This window comes from Poromitra crassiceps, assembly GCF_964638095.1.
Source record: "Poromitra crassiceps genome assembly, chromosome: 7".
NCBI lineage: Eukaryota > Metazoa > Chordata > Actinopteri > Beryciformes > Melamphaidae > Poromitra > Poromitra crassiceps.
Genome location: NC_139628.1, coordinates 13,948,848 through 13,970,655, shown reverse-complemented (window position 1 = coordinate 13,970,655; position 21,808 = coordinate 13,948,848). Strand labels below are relative to the sequence as shown.

The 21,808-nt window shown below is 47.3% G+C and overlaps 2 protein-coding genes across 3 annotated transcripts in view; both read right to left on the bottom strand.

Annotated features, from left to right (window-relative positions):
- The window catches only part of LOC310779432 (tetratricopeptide repeat protein 39B-like), a 69,685-nt gene extending 50,790 nt beyond the window's left edge, over positions 1-18,895 (bottom strand). The window contains exon 1 of the mRNA XM_083639965.1: positions 18,813-18,895. Coding sequence (XP_083496091.1) covers positions 18,813-18,851 — 39 coding nt within the window. The 5' untranslated portion in view covers positions 18,852-18,895. The remainder of the gene's footprint in view (positions 1-18,812) is intronic.
- Positions 18,896-21,380: 2,485 nt separating this feature from the next.
- LOC310780203 (uncharacterized protein) overlaps positions 21,381-21,808 on the bottom strand; it is a 50,739-nt gene continuing 50,311 nt past the window's right edge. For both annotated transcript variants that reach the window (XM_083640776.1, XM_083640777.1), the window contains one exon: positions 21,381-21,808. This exon is cut by the window's right edge and continues 622 nt beyond it. The gene's annotated coding sequence lies outside the window, so the exon portion shown is untranslated.

Genomic DNA, 21,808 nt, shown 5'->3' with positions numbered 1-21,808 from the left:
TTTCTATTGTTTTGAGAGGGAGAAAGTCCGCTGCTCGGGAAGCCCTTGTAGTTGTGTGCTACGTCGGCTCTGCCATCGCCCAACCCTAGTTGGTACACTGAATGTATGCTGTTACGCGCACACACACGCACACACGCGCACACACACACGCTCGCACACACGCGCGCGCGCACACACACACACACACACACGCGCACACACACACACACACACACACAGAAAGAGAGGTCAATGTCAGAGAAGCTTCTCTTGTGACAGCAGCATTCTAATCAATTAGTCAGGACTAACACCGGCATTCCACTGGTTGCATTTGCGTTGCGTTGCGGCTGTTCTCCGGTTTTGCTCCGTGCTCTGTGGTCCGCCAACACTAACCGGCTGCGTGCAGAGCACGTCACGGCTCTGCTCCGCCAGACAGCTGGAGTGATGAGACCGACAGGTTCTCACAGTAAAATCGCGCGAGACAATTTGTATGTGGGATAAATACAACGACAAACAGGCAGAAGATCATTGTTCCCAACTGGAGAAGCAGAGGAGGGGTGGACTTGCTTGGTGTTGTCCTTGTAAAAAGGATGTGTTGTGTCATATATTATTTTGTGGTTTTCCACTTCAATTATTAACTTTTCCTCATACATGTTTGTCCTCTAGCTGGCTTGATATTGAATCCTGTAAGCACCTCTGCCCTGTTGACTCCATGCCTGGCTCCGCCCAACTTGCTGCAGCTTTGCTCAGACATCCGTGAAAAATAGAAAAAAAAATAAAAAAATAGAAGCCTTGCGTATCTTTTTCGGAGAGCTCCGGATCGTCGGAGCTGGGACAGAGTAGACACGCAACGCAGCGGAGTTGGTGGGAGTTGACACAATGATTAGAGTGGAAACGTATCGGCTCCGAAGCCGTACCGCAGCGCAGACGGACCGAACACGGACTCAGTGGAATGTGGCCGTAACACAGCGTGTCCGATTATACACAAACACACACACACACACACACACACACACACGCATGCACAAACAAACAAACATAAACACACAAAAACACACACACACACACACACACACACACGCATGCACAAACAAACAAACACACAAAAACAAACAAACACAAAAACACACATAAACACACACACACACACACACACAGAATCCCTTCAAGCAACTCACTGAAGGACTCAAACCCCTTCAGTGACCCCGGGAACGTCCTCCAGAACCTCTAGAAGGATCACTGAAAACCATCGCAAGCACCCCGAAACCTTCTCGAAGAGCCCAAAACCTTCTAAAAAAAACTGAAATCTTCTCCTGGACCACTATAACCATCTCAAGGAGCCCTGGAATCCCCTTAGTGACCCCTGAAAGCCCCCTAAGGACCTCTGGAACCCCTTAGATTACCCCTGACAAACAGAACCCCCTCAAGGCTGGCAGAAGACAGTGGTTGTAAAAAAAAATTGAGAGAGAGAAAAAGGACTGGTAAAACCCAGCAGTTCTATTTCAGTCTCAACTTCAGACCAGTGCTGTAGACTTGAACTTTGACCCTGTAGAGGAAACAGGAAGCTATGGTTGACAGTGGTCCTCTTGTCTTGCATTTTCTCAGAAAGAAGATACTGCGAAGTCAACCGGACACACAACAATCTGTATTCATCGGTCTGCTGCCCGACCAGGACTTCCAAATCCTTTTCCACGTCACGGATCCCCCAGCAGATCCACATCACAGACCCTTGTATACGATAAGCTGAAGTCCCAAGCAACTGCCCATCTGCAAAAGGCGAGATGAACGGATATATTTAGTTTGAACATTTTTGAGGTTGTGCCTGAACATTTTAGAAAGGGTTTCATTTTAAGACAGAGCACAGTTAAACTCTGTGAACCCACAGAGGAGCACAAATGATCCAAAACTCTTTGAAAAAAAAACTTTCAACTTCAATAACATCAACTTGGCCCTTCAGCCGGAGGCAGAACTCACCATCTTCGGCTGCTCAGAGTCCTCTCTGAACTTTCCTACAGCTGTGCAACAGTCTCTGACACTGGGGACAACTGTTGCCAAAAAACTAATTCTGAAGGAATGGAAATCTCCCTCTCCACCCTCTTTCCAATTGTGGTTGACGGACATGACCTCTGTTATACGCATGGAGAGACTTAGGTTCCTGAGAACCAATGCACTTTGAAAATGTATAACTATCTGGGACCCGTTTTTGGTCTACCTCAAACGAGGCTAGGGGTGACGGGTGACTCACCCGGCTGGCTTCTCATAGACCCCTTGAGTGAGATCCCAGGTATGTCGTTTACAAGAACATAAGAACCTTAGGTGGCTGGCGGCACCACTTTGTAATGTTGATTATATTTTTTTGTTTTGTTTTTTGTTTTGTCTTTCCTTTCTTTCCACTGTGTCTGAGCCTGTTTGTCTTGTTCATGTTCTATAAAAATTTAAAATATGAAAAAAAAAAAAAAAAAAAAAAATCACTTTCTCCATCATTCAGATTCACTGGGTTCTGTGACGCACGGCGGAGCTTCTGTGAAGCAGGGCGGAGCTTCTGTGAAGCAGGGCGGAGCTTCTGTGAAGCAGGGCGGAGCTCCGTCAACCTTCCCTGGGTAAATACAAGCGCGAGAATAATCTTTTGTTTGCTGCATCAATTCTCATGTTGTTTACATTTCACATTCCAGGCATGTCTGTGATTCTTCTATCCAGAGAGACAGACGTGGACAGAGAGACAGACGTGGACAGAGAGACAGACGTGGACAGAGAGACAGACGTGGACAGAGAAACAGACGTGGACAGAGAGACAGACGTGAACAGAGAGACAGACCTGAACAGAGAGACAGACGTGAACAGAGAGACAGACCTGAACAGAGAGACAGACGTGAACAGAGAGACAGACGTGGACAGAGAGACAGACGTGGACAGAGAGACAGACGTGGACAGAGAGACAGACGTGGATGAACAGAGAGACAGACGTGGACAGAGAGACAGACGTGGATGAACAGAGAGACAGACGTGGACAGAGAGACAGACGTGGACAGAGAGACAGACGTGGACAGAGAGACAGACGTGGATGAACAGAGAGACAGACGTGGACAGAGAGACAGACGTGGACAGAGAGACAGATGTGGACAGAGAAACAGACGTCGATGAACAGAGAGACAGACGTGGACAGAGAGACAGACGTGGACAGAGAGACAGACGTGGATGAACAGAGAGACAGACGTGGACAGAGAGACAGACGTGGACAGAGAAACAGACGTGGACAGAGAGACAGACGTGGACAGAGAGACAGACGTGGACAGAGAGACAGACGTGGATGAACAGAGAGACAGACGTGAACAGAGAGACAGACGTGGATGAACAGAGAGACAGACGTGGACAGAGAGACAGACGTGGACAGAGAGACAGACGTGGACAGAGAGACAGACGTGGATGAACAGAGAGACAGACGTGGACAGAGAAACAGACGTGGACAGAGAGACAGACGTCGATGAACAGAGAGACAGACGTGGACAGAGAAACAGACGTGGACAGAGAGACAGACGTGGACAGAGAGACAGACGTGGACAGAGAGACAGACCTGAACAGAGAGACAGACGTGGACAGAGAGACAGACGTGGACAGAGAGACAGACGTGGACAGAGAGACAGACGTGGACAGGAGAAGCAAATTGCATGCAACCAATAGTACGGAGGTCAAAGAAAGGTCAGCTATCCATCGCTGTCTTGTTGTTAACACATCTGCTTTGCACACTAGCTGCTTCAGGTTCAGGTTCAGGTTCAGGTTCAGGTTCAGGTTCAGGTTCAGGTTCACATCAACATCAGTGTGTTTTCTGGCTCGTTAGCCAGCTAACGGTTTGTTTCACATCAACATCAGTGTGTTTTCTGGCTCGTTAGCCAGCTAACGGTTTGTTTCACATCAACATCAGTGTGTTTTCTGGCTCGTTAGCCAGCTAACGGTTTGTTTCACATCAACATCAGTGTGTTTTCTGGCTCGTTAGCCAGCTAACGGTTTGTTTCACATCAACATCAGTGTGTTTTCTGGCTCGTTAGCCAGCTAACGGTTTGTTTCACATCAACATCAGTGTGTTTTCTGGCTCGTTAGCCAGCTAACGGTTTGTTTCACATCAACATCAGTGTGTTTTCTGGCTCGTTAGCCAGCTAACGGTTTGTTCAGGTTAAGTGAACTGATTCTCAAGCTACAGCTCAGAGTGTGTTTTGGAGACTAAAGACAGACACCGTGTCACAGTGAGCTACATTTGAAAACAAATCAAAACCTCCTCATTGATCACAGTCACACTATTCACTTTGACTGAGAAGGTGACTGAATGGATGTACAGCCACACCACAACAAGCTGCACCAGCCCACTCTGCTTGTACTGTAGCTACATGCTTGGTAGAGATTGATTTACACTTTATTAACTCACGATCCTGCCTTAAATCAAGCAGGGCTGTCAAACTCTTTAGTCCACGGGCCACATGCGACCCGATTTTGTCTCAAATGAGCCAGGCAAAGAAAATCAATACATACTAATCTATAAGTAACACCACCTCCAAATGTTCCTGTTTCTTTGAGTGTAAACATTACATTTAGACGTTACACTACATTTGAAGATCACATTTTTCATTTTTTTTTAGGACACAAGGCCACATGCCAGGGCACAAAGGCCATTGCTCCAATTGACATCATGAAGAGTGATTTTTCTGAAATGTGTGTTAAAATGATTAAAACACATCCTTTGCACAGGGCAGGTTACAATAAACTGAGACCACTGATGCTTTTAAAGCAGGTGACAGTAGCAGGCTGGTAGCAGGGCACTGCCAAGGTGGCCTTAGGGCTCTCAGGGCATCACAGCCAGAGGGAGGGGCAACGGAGGCCATGGCCTCCGTTAACATTTCATAATTTAATTCCGTTAAAGCAGCTACGAGCAAGATTTTCGATTGTTATTAAACAGTATAATTATAATATTGATGCATCACATCTTACCTATAATAGTAGCTGAGACCAAAGCCGTGTGAATCGGAGATTGCTCTCTTGATGATTATAGAGTCTGTGTCTGTCTACCGGCGGGCCGGATAAACCCGGAAGTGAAACGAAACGTTTACGGCAGCTGCCTGCCTTCAACCGTTTCGCGCTGCCTAGCAACAGACCATAAACAAGGAGAACGCCATGAAGGGGCTTGCTACTCTCGCGAACATCTCTCGTTATATTCTAACAGTTTGTTTGGAAGTTATTTTGTTATTTTGTGGTTATGGCCGAAGTGGCTGCCGCAAACCGTTTAATTTCACTTCCTGATCTGCCCCGGCCGCAGACAGACTAATCATCAAGACAACACTGGCCGATTCACTCGGGGTTCAAGCGAGACTACTCGGCGTTGGTCTCGTCTACTATTAGAGGTAAGATGTGATGCATCGATATTAAATTTAGACTGTTTAATAACAATCGAAAATCTTGCTCATAGCGGCTTTAACATTTCACTCTGACCAAAACGTAAAAAAAAAAAAAAAAAAATGGTCAATGTAGTTTTTTTAGGTTTTGGTCCAAGTGAAATGTTCTATGGTCTCTCCCGATTCTAAATATAGCTGAACCATTTGGTTTGACGAAGTAAAACTATTTTTATGCGCATTTTACAAAATGTCTATGGGAAAATAAATGGCGGATGAAAATCTCTGGTACAGCGCTGAAGCAGGAAGTAGGCGGCTACTTTGCCTCTCTATTGTAATCCCCACCCTGCTGAGGACTGAGTCTACTTAAACATGTGTTGTTGGCTAATTTTGGTTTTGAGATTCTGGTTCACAACTGGATCAGTTCCAAGTTATCTACAGATCTTGATATATAGACAACTGCACTGTGATCACAGTTGTAGCTGCTATTGGAGCGTTGCTAGGCAGTGAGGCAACACGACGGCGTTCCATTGTATTCAGATGTGCCTGGTATTCCTCATGAGAGCCTGAGTCTGCACAATTCCTCCATAGCATGAGGAGGTGAATTGGCGCCGTGGTGCTGAGGCTGACAGACAGAGGACGGCCTGTGTGCCGATGAGGAGACAGACTGCTGAGCTGTGACTCAGGAGCTCAGACCACATCGTCCATCTGAACACGAGAGGGTTCGCCGCCGGGAGGTCGCCGGTTTGAATCCCTGCATCGGCCTGGGAGGTCTGGACAAGGGCAGTGGAAGAAAGGCCCTCTCTCCTCCCTCATCAGCTAAATTCAGAGACCCCCGGATTTGCCATCAACAACATCCTAAGACCGCGTCAAGGACCCTTGGAACCTCCCAAAGAAGGACCCCTAGATCCCTCCAACCCCATCAAAGACCCCTGGATCCTACTCAGAGTGAAGGAGAAACACACCATTAATTAATCAACTAAAGTCAAAGTGTCTTTGTGCAAGGCCCCTGAAACCCCCTGAATGACCCTTGGAACCTCCTCAAAGACCCCTAGAACCGATGACCTATCAACCACAATTCTAAAGGACTCCTAGAACGCCTCCAAAGACCCCTGTAATGTCCTCAATAACTCCCGGAGCCTCCTCACAGACCCTCAAAGACTCATATGGCCTACTCTCTTTTGTTGTATTACTAGACATATTTTTACTTTCAGTGTATATTGTTATTATTGTTATCACTGTTGCTACTTGCTAACTGTACATCCCGGTCTCCCTCGTTCTCTCTCTCAACCCAAGCAGTTGAGGCCCACCTAGACCCTGGTCTTGACCTGCTCTATAAATAATAAAAGTACAAAATAATACAATATATATATATATATGGGTGTCATGAGATAACTTTTGAGTGATTTGGCGCTATAGACGGTTTTCACTGAATTGTGTTGGCGAACTGAAACCGTCTATATGAATAAAAGTGACTTGACTACTCGAGGACGTCTCAATTCAAATCAGCTAAAGGACAACTAGACTCCACTGCAGTGTTACTGCAGAAACCAAGGTTAAAACATAACCACTAACCTCATTTGCATTATGTTTCTTTCCATGTAAACATGTAAAGCAGGAAAGGAAAGCTAGCTTTTGTCTACAGGCCAGAGTGTTGTAAAGCAGGAAATGAAAGCTAGGTTTTGTTTCCAGGCCAGAGTGTTGTAAAGCAGGAAATGAAAGCTAGGTTTTGTCTACAGGCCAGAGTGTTGTAATGCAGGAAAGGAAAGCTAGGTTTTGTCTACAGGCCAGAGTGTTGTAAAGCAGGAAATGAAAGCTAGGTTTTGTTTCCAGGCCAGAGTGTTGTAAAGCAGGAAATGAAAGCTAGGTTTTGTCTACAGGCCAGAGTGTTGTAAAGCAGGAAAGGAAAGCTAGGTTTTGTCTACAGGCCAGAGTGTTGTAAAGCAGGAAATGAAAGCTAGCTTTTGTCTACAGGCCAGAGTGTTGTAAAGCAGGAAAGGAAAGCTAGGTTTTGTCTACAGGCCAGAGTGTTGTAAAGCAGGAAATGAAAGCTAGGTTTTGTTTCCAGGCCAGAGTGTTGTAAAGCAGAAATGAAAGCTAGGTTTTGTCTACAGGCCAGAGTGTTGTAAAGCAGGAAATGAAAGCTAGGTTTTGTCTACAGGCCAGAGTGTTGTAAAGCAGGAAATGAAAGCTAGGTTTTGTCTACAGGCCAGAGTGTTGTAAAGCAGGAAAGGAAAGCTAGGTTTTGTCTACCTGCCAGAGTGTTGTAAAGCAGGAAAGGAAAGCTAGGTTTTGTTTCCAGGCCAGAGTGTTGTAAAGCAGGAAAGGAAAGCTAGGTTTTGTCTACAGGCCAGAGTGTTGTAAAGCAGGAAATGAAAGCTAGGTTTTGTTTCCAGGCCAGAGTGTTGTAAAGCAGGAAATGAAAGCTAGGTTTTGTCTACAGGCCAGAGTGTTGTAAAGCAGGAAAGGAAAGCTAGGTTTTGTCTACAGGCCAGAGTGTTGTAAAGCAGGAAATGAAAGCTAGGTTTTGTCTACAGGCCAGAGTGTTGTAAAGCAGGAAAGGAAAGCTAGGTTTTGTCTACAGGCCAGAGTGTTGTAAAGCAGGAAATGAAAGCTAGCTTTTGTCTACAGGCCAGAGTGTTGTAAAGCAGGAAAGGAAAGCTAGGTTTTGTCTACAGGCCAGAGTGTTGTAAAGCAGGAAAGGAAAGCTAGCTTTTGTCTACAGGCCAGAGTGTTGTAAAGCAGGAAAGGAAAGCTAGGTTTTGTCTACAGGCCAGAGTGTTGTAAAGCAGGAAAGGAAAGCTAGGTTTTGTCTACAGGCCAAAGTGTTGTAAAGCAGGAAAGGAAAGCTAGGTTTTGTCTACAGGCCAAAGTGTTGTAAAGCAGAAAAGGAAAGCTAGGTTTTGTCTACAGGCCAGAGTGTTGTAAAGCAGGAAAGGAAAGCTAGGTTTTGTCTACAGGCCAGAGTGTTGTAAAGCAGGAAAGGAAAGCTAGGTTTTGTCTACAGGCCAGAGTGTTGTAAAGCAGGAAAGGAAAGCTAGGTTTTGTCTACAGGCTGTGGAGTCTCGTCAGCCTACCCCCTGACAGGTGAGAGCAGGAGGACAGCCAGCCACCACAGTGACGTCAGAGCAGGGGGATCCCAACAGAAACGCTGTCTGGGACGCGTCATCACTGATAGGTACTTCCCCAATTATGTCCTGAATCAGTGGGACCGCTAGCAGCCGGGCGCTGTTAGGAACCGAGCGCCCGGCTGGAACAGATCCCCAATCAGTGGCCCTAGAAAAACAGACGCCGCTCTGAAGCTCACTGTGTGGCCGGTTTTCCTCCAGGTGGAAGCGCTCCTTGCTGTCGGGCGGTAAGTCAGATTTCCACTCCTCTCCCTAAACATTCTCGTGTCATAAAATGATGTTGCCTGACAGACCCTCTCTCCTCTCGTCCACAGGCACGTTACGGGAGCACTTAAACGAGGAACGGAGCCCTGGCTACGTGGTGGGGAGCAAACCCCCTCACTGGCCCCAGGCTAACCCCGCCTACTTTAGTTATATATATTTCATGGACATACCCCGATAAGGGAAGAGTTTTCATTTGGGTGAATAAAACAACGCTTCGGCGTTTAAAACTGTTTTATGTGTCTTGGATTGAATCAGAGTTGCCACAAGTGGTGGAGAATGCAGGCACTCTGATTCAACGCCAACCGCACGCACCATGGAGCCAGCACAGGCTCTGGTGGCCCTAATCCAAAGCCAAACTGACCTACAGCAGGCAGTACACGAACTGATAAAAAAAATAGAGAAAGACGGCTCGACTTCCCGGGCTCCAGGAGATGTCCTCACTAAGCAGACCCCCGACGATGATATCGAGGCATACATGGAACTCTTCGAAAGAACGGCGGTGCGAGAGGGATGGCCCGCAGCCCACTGGGGAGGCATCATCGCGCCCTTCCTCACGGGCCAGGCACAGAGGGTTTGCCGGGACATGTCCATGGGAGAGGCCCGCGACTTTGTGAAGCTGCGCACCGCCATCCTCGCCAGTTACGGCTACAGCCTTCCTGCTCGCGCACAAAGGTACCATGGATGGAGGTACACCCCGGACCAACCGCCCCGCTCCCAAGTCGCCGATTTGCTGAGGCTCACCCAGAGTTGGCTCACCTCCACCGGGGAGCCCCCGTGGATAGAACGCCTCGTAATAGACAGATGTATCCGCTCCTTGCCGCCCGACGCCCGAAAATATGCTGCCCAGGTGAGCCCCTCATCGCTGAACGCATTGGTGGCCTTGCTAGAGAACCACCAAGTCAGCGCCGACATGATGCGCCACACGCAGAACGAGCCCCTCCGAAAGCCCGCCATAGCCGACAGACCCAGCCGAGACAGCCGACGCCGGCCACCGCCGCTACAGCCCCCGACCCAGAGGGACCCTCGTGCCCAGGCCGACCGAGTGAGTCGGCAGCTGAGGAGGTGCTATGTCTGCGGACAAGAGGACCACCTCTCCTGGTCCTGCCCCGACCGGGATGTGTCGATGCCTTCCGCCGCCGGAGACGAACCACGGCCCTCCCTCCACACCGGAGGAGCCCCTAGCCAGCAGGCGACACTGCCGGTCCGGGTGGGCCGCATCGACACCCACGCCCTCCTAGACTCCGGTAGTGTGGTGACGCTCGTGCGGGCTGACCTCGTGGAGGTCCTCACTACAGAGACAATGCCGGTGACGTGCGTCCACGGGGACGTGAAGAGCTATCCGGTCAGTTATATACGGGTCCAGACCCCGAAAGGCGACGTAAAAGTAGCCGCCGGCGTGGTGCCCAACCTCCCGGTCCCGCTCCTGATAGGCACCGACTGCCCCCTATTCAGCCGGTACTGGAGTCACGGTCGTCGGCCGGAGAAGCCCCGACGAGAGAAACCGAGGGGAAAAAGGATGGCCCGGCCGCGCCTGGCCTGCCCAGCCTTCCGGCCGGGATCAGACGGACCGCAGTCCGAAACATCAGCCGCGGAAGACGGTCCAACCCGGCCAGCCGAGTCGGACACGCCTCCTCTCGACGAGGACCCTTTCGCGGAGTTTCCGCTCCCGGACGACCCTGGACCTCCGGGCCGCGGAGAGTTTGCCTCGGCCCAGTGGGCCGATCCGAATTTGGAAGCCGGCCGCCGCGCCGTCGCTGGCATCGATGGCCAGCACTGTTCCGGGGTGAGACAAAACTTTCCACAGTTTATTGTTAAACATGGGTTGTTGTATCGAGTCGCCAAAACTCCGGGGGGGGATTTAATAGAACAATTGTTAGTACCAAAAACATACGTATCCAGAGTGTTGTATTTGGCCCACACTCACCAACTGGGGGCCCACTTAGGGGTCCAAAAAACGTATGATAGAGTGCTACGCAGATTCTATTGGCCCGGCATAAAGAAAGCCATTGAACTGTTCTGTCGTTGGTGTGGCGAGTGCCAGAAAACGGCACCCCGGCCAATGTACCGGAACCCACTGATTCCACTGCCAATCATCGAGGTCCCGTTCTCCAGGCTGGCCATGGATATCGTGGGGCCTCTCCCGAAGTCCAGCCGAGGACACCGATACATACTGGTAATAGTGGATTATGCTACTCGTTACCCTGAGGCAATACCGTTACGCACCGCTAATGCCAAAAATGTCGCTCGAGAACTGTTCCTGCTATTTAGCAGAGTGGGAATAGCGGAGCAGGTACTCACAGACCAAGGGTCCTGTTTTATGTCCAGAGTAATGACGGCGTTATACAAATGGCTGAAAATCACCCGTATCAGAACTTCTGTTTATCACCCCCAGACCGATGGACTTGTCGAGAGATTCAACCAAACCCTGAAAAAGATGCTAAAAAAACTGATTGACGTGGACGGAAAAGATTGGGACCAACTCCTCCCATACGTGCTGTTCGCCATACGGGAGGTGCCACAGGCCTCCACCGGATACTCACCGTTCGAACTCCTCTACGGCCGAAACCCCCGTGGCCTACTCGACCTGGCCAAGGAGGCCTGGGAAAGCCAGCCCTCCCCCCTCCGGAATGTTATCGAACATGTGGAGCGGCTCCAGGAGAGAGCCAAAAAGGTCTGGCCACTGGTACGGAGTCACATGGAGGAAGCCCAGGCAGCCCAGGCGCGCACCTATAACAGGGGAGCCAAACCCCGGCAGTTCCAGGTAGGAGAGAAGGTCCTGGTGCTGGTGCCCAGCCATGACTGCAAATTCCTGGCAAAATGGCAGGGACCATTTGAAGTAACCGAGAAGGTCGGGCCAGTGAATTACCGGGTCTGTCAGCCGGGGAGGAGGAAAGGCCACCAGATATACCACATAAACATTCTGAAGCCATGGCACGACGCCGAGAGACCCGGCCCCCTAGCCCTCCTCACCCTCGCACAACCCAGGCCACCGCAGACGATCCCCGTGGACATCGGACAGGACCTGGGGCCAGAGCAACGACAAGATCTCAAGGAACTCCTAGGAAGGAGTCATGATGTTTTCTCCGAGCTGCCAGGACGGACACACGCTATCCAACACGACATTGAGACGACGCCGGGAAAAGTGGTGCGACAGCGGCCCTACCGCATCCCCGAGGCCCGGAGAGAAGCCATCCGGGGCGAAGTGAAGAAAATGCTCGAGTTGGGCGTAATAGAAGAGTCCCACAGCCCCTGGTCCAGCCCCATTGTCATTGTGCCGAAGCCAGACGGGACGCTTCGGTTTTGCAATGATTTTAGAAAACTGAATGAAATATCCACTTTTGACGCATACCCGAGGCCAAGGGTAGATGAATTAATCGAGCGGCTGGGGCCCGCTCGATTCGTGAGCACCCTGGACCTCACCAAAGGCTATTGGCAGGTACCCCTAACCAGACGGGCGAGAGCCAAAACCGCATTCGCGACCCCCGACGGCCTATTTCAATACCGCGTCCTCCCCTTTGGAGTACACGGCGCCCCGGCCACATTTCAGCGACTGATGGACAGAGTCCTCCGGCCCCATCGCGCTTATGCGGCGGCATATCTAGACGATATCGTCATACACAGCAGCAGCTGGGAGCAGCACATGACACAGCTGGAAGCGGTGCTGGGAGCCCTCCGCCGAGCCGGACTCACCGCCAACGCCAAGAAATGTAAATTGGCATGGACAGAGACAAACTACCTGGGATACACCATAGGCCGGGGGTGCGTAAAACCCCAAATAACCAAAGTGGAGAGGATACAAAATTGGCCCCAGCCCAGGACGAAAAAACAAGTAAAATCCTTCCTGGGCCTGATTGCATATTATTTAAAATTTGTAAAAAATTTTGCCACCATAGCAGCCCCGTTGTATGACTTAACGCGCCAGAAGCTGCCCCACCATGTCAAATGGACGGAGGAAACAAACGCCGCATTCTGTGCCCTAAAGGAGGCGCTCTGCCGAGAGCCGGTGCTGATAGCCCCAGACTTCGCTAAGCCATTCATCCTACACACAGACGCCTCAGGAACAGGAATAGGAGCAGTGCTGGCGCAGGTAATAGATGGGGATGAACACCCCGTTACCGTTATAAGTAGAAAATTGCTTAAACATGAGAGAAACTACTCAACCGTAGAGAAGGAATGCCTGGCGGTGAAGTGGGCCATTCACTACCTACGCTACTACCTATGGGGCAGGGTATTCACCCTCATCACGGACCACGCCCCCCTAAAATGGATGGCGACGAACAAGGATAAAAATGAGCGGGTAACGCGGTGGTTCTTGGAACTTCAGAACTATAAGTTCAAAGTGGAACACAAACCAGGAAGAGAGATACCACACGCAGACGCCATGTCACGCCGAGATGAAGCAGGGGAAAGTGAAGCTCCCCGCACTGGCAGCGAGCTTAGGGGGAGGATGTGTGGAGTCTCGTCAGCCTACCCCCTGACAGGTGAGAGCAGGAGGACAGCCAGCCACCACAGTGACGTCAGAGCAGGGGGATCCCAACAGAAACGCTGTCTGGGACGCGTCATCACTGATAGGTACTTCCCCAATTATGTCCTGAATCAGTGGGACCGCTAGCAGCCGGGCGCTGTTAGGAACCGAGCGCCCGGCTGGAACAGATCCCCAATCAGTGGCCCTAGAAAAACAGACGCCGCTCTGAAGCTCACTGTGTGGCCGGTTTTCCTCCAGGTGGAAGCGCTCCTTGCTGTCGGGCGGTAAGTCAGATTTCCACTCCTCTCCCTAAACATTCTCGTGTCATAAAATGATGTTGCCTGACAGACCCTCTCTCCTCTCGTCCACAGGCACGTTACGGGAGCACTTAAACGAGGAACGGAGCCCTGGCTACGTGGTGGGGAGCAAACCCCCTCACTGGCCCCAGGCTAACCCCGCCTACTTTAGTTATATATATTTCATGGACATACCCCGATAAGGGAAGAGTTTTCATTTGGGTGAATAAAACAACGCTTCGGCGTTTAAAACTGTTTTATGTGTCTTGGATTGAATCAGAGTTGCCACAAGGCCAAAGTGTTGTAAAGCAGGAAAGGAAAGCTAGGTTTTGTCTACAGGCCAAAGTGTTGTAAAGCAGGAAAGGAAAGCTAGGTTTTGTCTACAGGCCAGAGTGTTGTAAAGCAGAAAAGGAAAGCTAGGTTTTGTTTCCAGGCGAGAGTGGAGCAGAATCCCTCCATGTCAAGAATAGAATATGACTCTTAACTTGCCACCTCGTCTCTTTCTATCATTCAATGTCCTCTGACCGATTACCTCTTTGCTATTGGTTGCTTTTAACCCATTTATTAATTAATTTAACTCATAAGACTCCTAATTTGTTCTGTTAGAGGTATACACAAAAAGTGCTGTGGAAACTGTCAACACATGACAAAATCTGAATTTCTGATTTCACATATTTATCACGACTTAATTGGTAGACAAAGTTGATTTTCTTTAGTGCTGTAGCCTCATACTTTGACAGATTTGAAAGATTTGAGTGAACTTGTGCTTAGCTCAGTGAGTACTTTGTACTTAAGGAAATTATACAGTTCCACTTTGGACATTAAGAGGTTTTAATGTTGTGAATCTATAGGAAATGAGGTTTGCATTTCAGTCTCATGGAGCGATCTGTCTTCCTGTGTTGTTGTGAATCCAAACCTGCAGAAGAGAAGGAGGCCTCTGCAGCGAAATCAGATCCGCTGCTACCATGGTTTACATAAGCCAACACACACACACGCACGCACGCACGCACGCACACGCACACACACACACACACACACACACACACACACACACACACACACACACACACACACACACACACACACACACACACACACACACACACACACACACACACACACACACACACACACACACACACACACACACACACACACACACACACACACACACAGAAGAGGGAGCCGGCAGTATCACTTCACCTGCTGCTGATTGCAGAGTGCAGATAAGCTACTGGTCTCTCCTAACCACCAGTCTCTCCTCTAATAATAATACATGGAGCCCCAGCTCACCTGGTCTGAACCAGAGAGCGCCACACTTATTGGTCTCTCCTAACTACCAGTCTCTCCTCTAACAATCTGGGAACCCAGAGTCTATTTTTATTTGAAAAATAGACTCTGGGACAGACCTACCGTTTTTCTCCAGCTTCGTGTACAGCGTGCCTCTCCTGCCACGTCACTTCCTTTTCCGCGTCCGTGCTTTCTACTGTTGACGTCTTCTATGCAGTTTTAACGTCATTAGTGAATAGCCGAAACGAATGTGGAAAAGGAAAGCGGAAGTGACGGAAAAGCTACCGTCACTTCCTTTTCTGCGTCCGTTTCGGCTATTTTCTAATAACGTTAACGCATAAACACACTGCATAGAAGACGTCAACTCGTCTTGCAACAACAGTGGAAAATGACTGGAAAGTCGCGGTGCAAGTTGCTATTTAGACTGTAAACAGTGGAGCACGGACGCGGAAAAGGAAGTGACGTGGCAGGAGAGGCGCGCTGTGCAGGAAGCTGGGAAAAAGGCTAGGTCTGTTCCAGAGTCTATTTTTTAAATAAAAATAGACTCTGGGTTCCCAGAGTCTCCTCTAATAATATTGTATGGACTCCATACAATATTATGCATGACCATTTTTAAAGGGGTGGGGAGTGGGGCGAGTACCCGAACAGCGGAAACGTTACTCGAGTACTGACGTTATGAACGAGTACTCGAGTACCCGAGTACTCGCGCCCATCCCTAGTATGGAGCCCCAGCTCACCTGGTCTGAACCAGAGAGAGCGACACCAGGCCGACAGGTTTAGACACGTACTATACGAGGGATCAGCCGAGCAGCATTTTGGTAAACAAACGGCGTCACTGGGTGGCAACGGCAATGGAACCCTATGGAGGCAGCCTTGAGTGCTCAGTCTATCCCCGACTGTGCGGTGTACATTTTAAAAACTGATGTGACAGTTCACACTTTAACTTTAACACAACATGCATACATACATCAATTTCTTGAGCTGAATCTGCTCTCACTCAGAATGTCAAAATATAATCGATGTCATGTATAGTTTTTGAGATTGAGTTTGTTTGGCACAACTCATACTATTAACTGCCATGGTTGTGGGGGATTGACGGTGTCGTGACGTCACTCGTATACCAATATCAAAGCAACAACACACAGCAAAGTGGCAGGAATATGATAATAGCAGCCAATAAAGACGAACATATAAACAGGTAAGCTCAGTGTTCAGTATATAACTCACTACAGTGTCCCAAAGGCAACATGCTGTATTACTCATGGAATTTAGAGTGATACCATAAGTGGTCCCCAAACTGGGCTACATGCACCCCTAGGGGTACGTGGAGGTACTACGGTGGGTATTTGAAAGAAAGCGGAAAATGGATACATATAAGAATAAATCATGAAATGTTCAAATAAATCTGATCAGGAGGCACTAATTGCAACTCTTTCACTCCATGTCTTACTTTGTAATGTTATGTTCTTCAAAAGGTGGGTTATCATTCATTCATTGTATTATATGCTGTAGTTTTCTCTCGCCGTTTTCTAAGCAAAATGTTGGAGTCGGGTAAAGGAGGAGGTACTTGGATTCAGAGATCAGGGGTACTGAAGCCAAACAAGTATGTGATGCAGTGCCATAGGAGGTCACTAGAGACACTGTAGGTCACTGTAGGCCAGGGGTGGGCAACTATTTTTCATGGGGGGCCACATGAGAAACCCAGATTGTTGCCGGGGGCCGAACAAATAATTTTGTCATGCCGTAACCCATGGATGGGCAACTTTGATGATAGAGAGGGCCACAAAAAATGTCCTCGCTACCAGGTTTTGCTGAGGGCCGAACGGCGCCAGCGCAAAAAAATTGGGGCATTTGAAGCCAGGTTCAGAGGAATAACTCATTTTAAATTAACAGTTGTGATGTCATTATTCAGTCTTAACCACCAATATTTGATCCTTTTCTCACTCACTCCTATGTCACCACCTGCTCTCAGGGCTTGAAATTTACTTTTTTGACCACCTGCCAATATGGCTGATAGATTTTAAAGTTACCAGCCAATTAGAATTTCCACTAGCCAAAATGTTTTTCTTGAAATAAACCAGAATATGAGTGGGTTAATTTAGGCATAAGTATCAGTAAGTGGCCCGGGATTGTCAAAGCCTGTGTTGAGGGTCACACAAACAAAAATGCACTCTTGAAGCTAAATAAATTCAAAACCAATGAGTTAATTATTTAAATTTCTACTTCAATGTAGCCTTAAGATTATTGAAAGATATTCCATATTCCACACTGAAATGCTATAACAGAAGTGGAGTATTGGCCAGAATGACATGAACATTTGGACACTTATTCAGCGGGTATTTTTTTTGCAATTCCATCGCGGGTTCACACAGCCGCATGTGGCCCACGGGCCGTATTTTGCCCATGTGTGCTATAGGACTACTATAGGACTACTATAGGAATATGGTGATACTATAGGACAGAGGTGCCCAAATTGTTTCCTATGAAGAGCCTAAATGAATCTGGGTGGATTATTGCCATGGGCCAAAAATAAATGTTCATGTTACGTGAAATTACATTAAATTATATTAGGCTATTTTATAGACAAGTTGCATTCTAAATCTAAAATAGGTCTTCTAGTTTCCTTATGGTAAAATTATCATCAAGCTAGCTTTAAAAATGAGCCTGCCATAGCCTTTGAAAGATTTTTTTATTTTATTTTTCAAATAAAACAAAGGACAAAACAAACGTGGGCCAAGTTTGGCCCGCGGGCCCCAGATTGGTCAGCCATGCTATATATGAGATAAGCTCAGTGTAAACTCACTATTGAACAGTCTCACTATAGGTGATAACAACATCACTAGGCTATAAACTCACTATTTACACACTATAGAATAGATCAGTGCAAGTCACTGTAGCAATATAGGCCTACGATGGGGATTTTACAGGGAAGGTCACAGACTCAGTATTGAGTCCCATTCACAAAATGCGTCACTATTGGACTAATAGTGATACTATGCATACAGTATAGGCAGGCCCGTAGCCAGGGTTTGAGAAATACCGAGGTCATTGTAGCGCGGCGTGGGGGGCCCAGGGGGATTAATACCCCCGGTTAGAAAATGTTGTCAATTTTAAAGTAAAATGCTTCAATCTGGTGCACTTTGAGAGACGCTTTGAGCGACACTTTGAGCGTCCCAGCTCATGAACTTTGAACCGGTAAGATTACCAGTTCCCAGTTATAAAGGAATGCACGATGAGTATAGGACAGTGACAGGACAGTGGTTCTCAACATGTGGTACGGGGGCCACTGGTGGCACACAGGGCTCCCTCCCTCTCATACTTTCATATGGTGGTCATTTCTGGGCTGGTACTTGGTGTAAAAAGGTTGAGAACCACTGGTCTCGGAGGTATAAGGTGAGTATAAACTCACCATTGAGCAGCACAGACACAATAAAAGGCACTGCAAGCTATGGCTGCAAAGTCACTATATTAATCATATGATGCCAGAAGAGAAAAGGACAGTATTGAGTAGCCTATCACAGACATAATACAGATCACTATAATAATATAATAATATTACAGGAATTGTACAGTGTTCGGAGACAAGGTCATAATAAATTAAGTAGCCTATTGAGTCCCATAGTCACAATTAAAATAGGTCACTATTTGGACTCATATATAGTGACAACACAGGAAATGATAAATAAATATATAAAATATATAAACTCGCTATTGAGCAGTACAGCACATTATATGCATGTTAGTGATGGTGATGCCAGAGGAGAAAATGCGTTGAGTCATATATAGACTGTCACTCACTATAGGACATCTAGAAATGGATGCTGTTTATCACACGCACACACACGCACACACACACACACACGCACGCACGCGCACGCACACACACACACACACACACACACACACACACACACACACACACACACACACACACACAGTGCGATAAGGACATTGTAAAGGCGGTGTGTGGTCTCTATGGAAACACAGTGTGTGGGGATATGAGCGTGGGTCGCACCTCTTCCTCGGCGCTCGCTCCGTTGCCTACGTGGGCCATGGTGGGTGTCCTCCCTCAGGTCCGCAGACAGGGCGGGTGTCCTCCCTCAGGTCCGCAGACAGGGACAGGGCGGGTGTCCTCCCTCAGGTCCGCAGACAGCTCGCCGTGTGAACAGACGCTACAGTGATCGCGACGAGGAGCCCATTTCTACCTCATTTCCTTATCAGTGTGTATGAGTGCAGGCAGCTCTCTCTCTCTCTCAGCAGCCAGTAAACCTATTCTGTTTTTCCTGCAGTTTCTCTTAGATTCCGTTTTTTCAGCTCAGTTTCTCTCCACTGTTTTCTTCAGATCGTCCAGTCAGTCAGTCTCTTGTCGGTTTGTCACCGGATCCCTCCTTTCCCTTCCGTGAAAAACGCGTCTACGTTTACAGACTCTCACAGACAGCAGCCTACTCACTCTCACACACACCCCCACACCCAGTAAAACACACCTCTCCTTCCTTTACTCCGCCCCCAGAAAAGACAGACAGAGAGAGAGAGAGAGATGGAGGGAGGGAGGGAGAGAGAGATGGAGGGAGGGAGGGTAAGAGAGAGAGGGGGAGGGGAGAGAGAGAGAAGGCAGTGACTAAAATAAAACGGTGTGAAAATAAGTGTTCATCATGTGTTCACACACAAAAGAAAGGCTCTCATTTCTGTCACTATACATGTCGAGTTAAATGAGTAATATTAGACAGATCTATTTAGTCTGCAGTTTATTTCATATTTCATTGCAATCTCATTTATGTTTGAATCTATTTGGCAAAATGTGCAAATGCACGTCATGCCCATAAAGCTGAGTGAATTGAAATGGAGTCAGAGAGACAGTTGTATTCCTGTAGTGTCTGGAACATGCGATATGTTCTATTTATAGCCTAGTCTGATCAATACCACACACGCCCCCCGCCCCAGACCCAGACACACACACACAGAGAATAGAGAAGGTAAAGCTTGTGTCTGTAGTAGGGATGCACGATATATCGGCAATCATATCGGTATCGGCCGATGTTAGTCATTTTTTAACATATCGGTCATATCGGTATCGGTCAGATGTTGCAATGTTAATATCGGTTATCATTATCATCCAAATTCTTCACATTGATATGAAATAATGCAGTAAATCTATGATTTATGGGCTTTTTCAAAGGCTTTTGCAAATAAAGAAATGCATAACTTTTTCAAATTCAGTGTTAACATGTGTTTTTCAGTATGTACAAAATGTGATGATGGTTTTATACAGATCATATCGACATCGGTAAATATCGGTTATCGGCCATAACAGCAATGTTGTTATCGGCATCGGCCAAAATGTTCATATGGGTGCATCCCTAGTCTGTAGGAAGAAGTGATGCGATCCAGGAGATGTTTTATAAACAGTTTTATTAAGTCAAACTGAAAACTATTTACACCAGCAACAGTCTGCAGCCACCTACAGGCAGACCAGACAGACTACAGCAAACAACCACACGAGAACAATGTAGAAAATAAAATCACGCACGCGCACGCACACACACACCGATAGATAAAAAACAGGTAGAATAGCTACATGACAACATGATGCACACAAAGCTCACAGGCACAATGTAAAATCGTTCTATACATATAAAAACAAAAACAAAAAAAACGCTCTGGAGTAGCACCAACGTCCAGTTTGAGGGTCCATTTTTTTGTATAAAAAAAAAACAAATGCTGCTGCTGTGCCGCTGAGCAAGGCACCAGGAGGAGTCCACTCAAGTGAAGGATGTTTAATGCTTAGATTTAGGGTTAAAGCTGCTCTGTGTGCCGTTTTAACAACAACTTTGACAACTTGACATCGCTAGCCAATATTGAGACTACATTTCCCATGAGCCCCGTTGTTCCCATAGACTAGAACGGCAACACATCATTTTGTAGTCGGCTCACTACACTTTAAACAAACTATTTAAAACGGTTTAATTTGATATATAGATATGCAGAAGAATTGCTGTGTTGTTTGTTTCACTAACAATCATAATACTAATAATACTAATAATAATAAAAAAAGATCTGCAATGTTTTTTTTATACAGTAGGGGGCGACAGCGTCAATGTGTATATCGATGCATGTAACCTGGTGGAAAGTCATCAATGAGCTGGATACAGCGTTCATATAAGGCAAGCACTAACTACTAATATTGTTGATGTATCCTCACGCATTCTATGGCCGGCCGAGTTGAAATAATATTGTCATGTCATGGGTTTTTTTTCCCTATAGATTTTTTCTTGTGCTGCTATTTTACATTGAAGTTGTCGGCGAGTGGCTTGTGTTTCCCCCCTAAAAGGGGCGGGGCCATATTGCCGTTCTGGTCTATCCAAATCCCACCAGGTGAAAATGTAATGAAGAAATAATTGAAAATGCCGAGTAGAAGGGGTTTCCCCGAATTATACGCAAGTCTCACGATGTTGATTTATTGATGTTAAAACGACACAGAGCAGATTTAAGTTAACGGTTAGAAACAGTTGTGAGGGCCAGAAATCTCCAAAACAACTTGCAAAAAAAAAAAAAAAAAAAAAAGATAATGGACCTCATTTTCACAACAGACAAAACTGGTATTAGGGGCAAGTTAAGGTAAGGTGAAAGGGTTAATAAGGGTTAAGGGACTTATGTTTAGGGGTCGTTAAAGGTAAGGTTACAGTAAGGGACAATTGAAGAAGTCATGTATGAGTTAATTACATTTTTTAACGGAGTGATAATGGAAACGACCACCGGCTAAATACTGGACTGGTAAATGTTAGTCAGTTGGGGTCCCACTGTGAACGCAAAGGAGCTGCAGTCATTTGCCCATTATAAATCAATAGATAATATATGATGTCAGGATCATCACAGCTGCTGCCAAACAATGCAAACAAGCTGTCAATCATCAGCAAGAAAATAAACAACAAGCTGTCAATCATCAGCATACTAATGCATTATTCAGGACGGAATTTCTTTCTCCCACATTGTTTGGACATAAAACTCCCATTC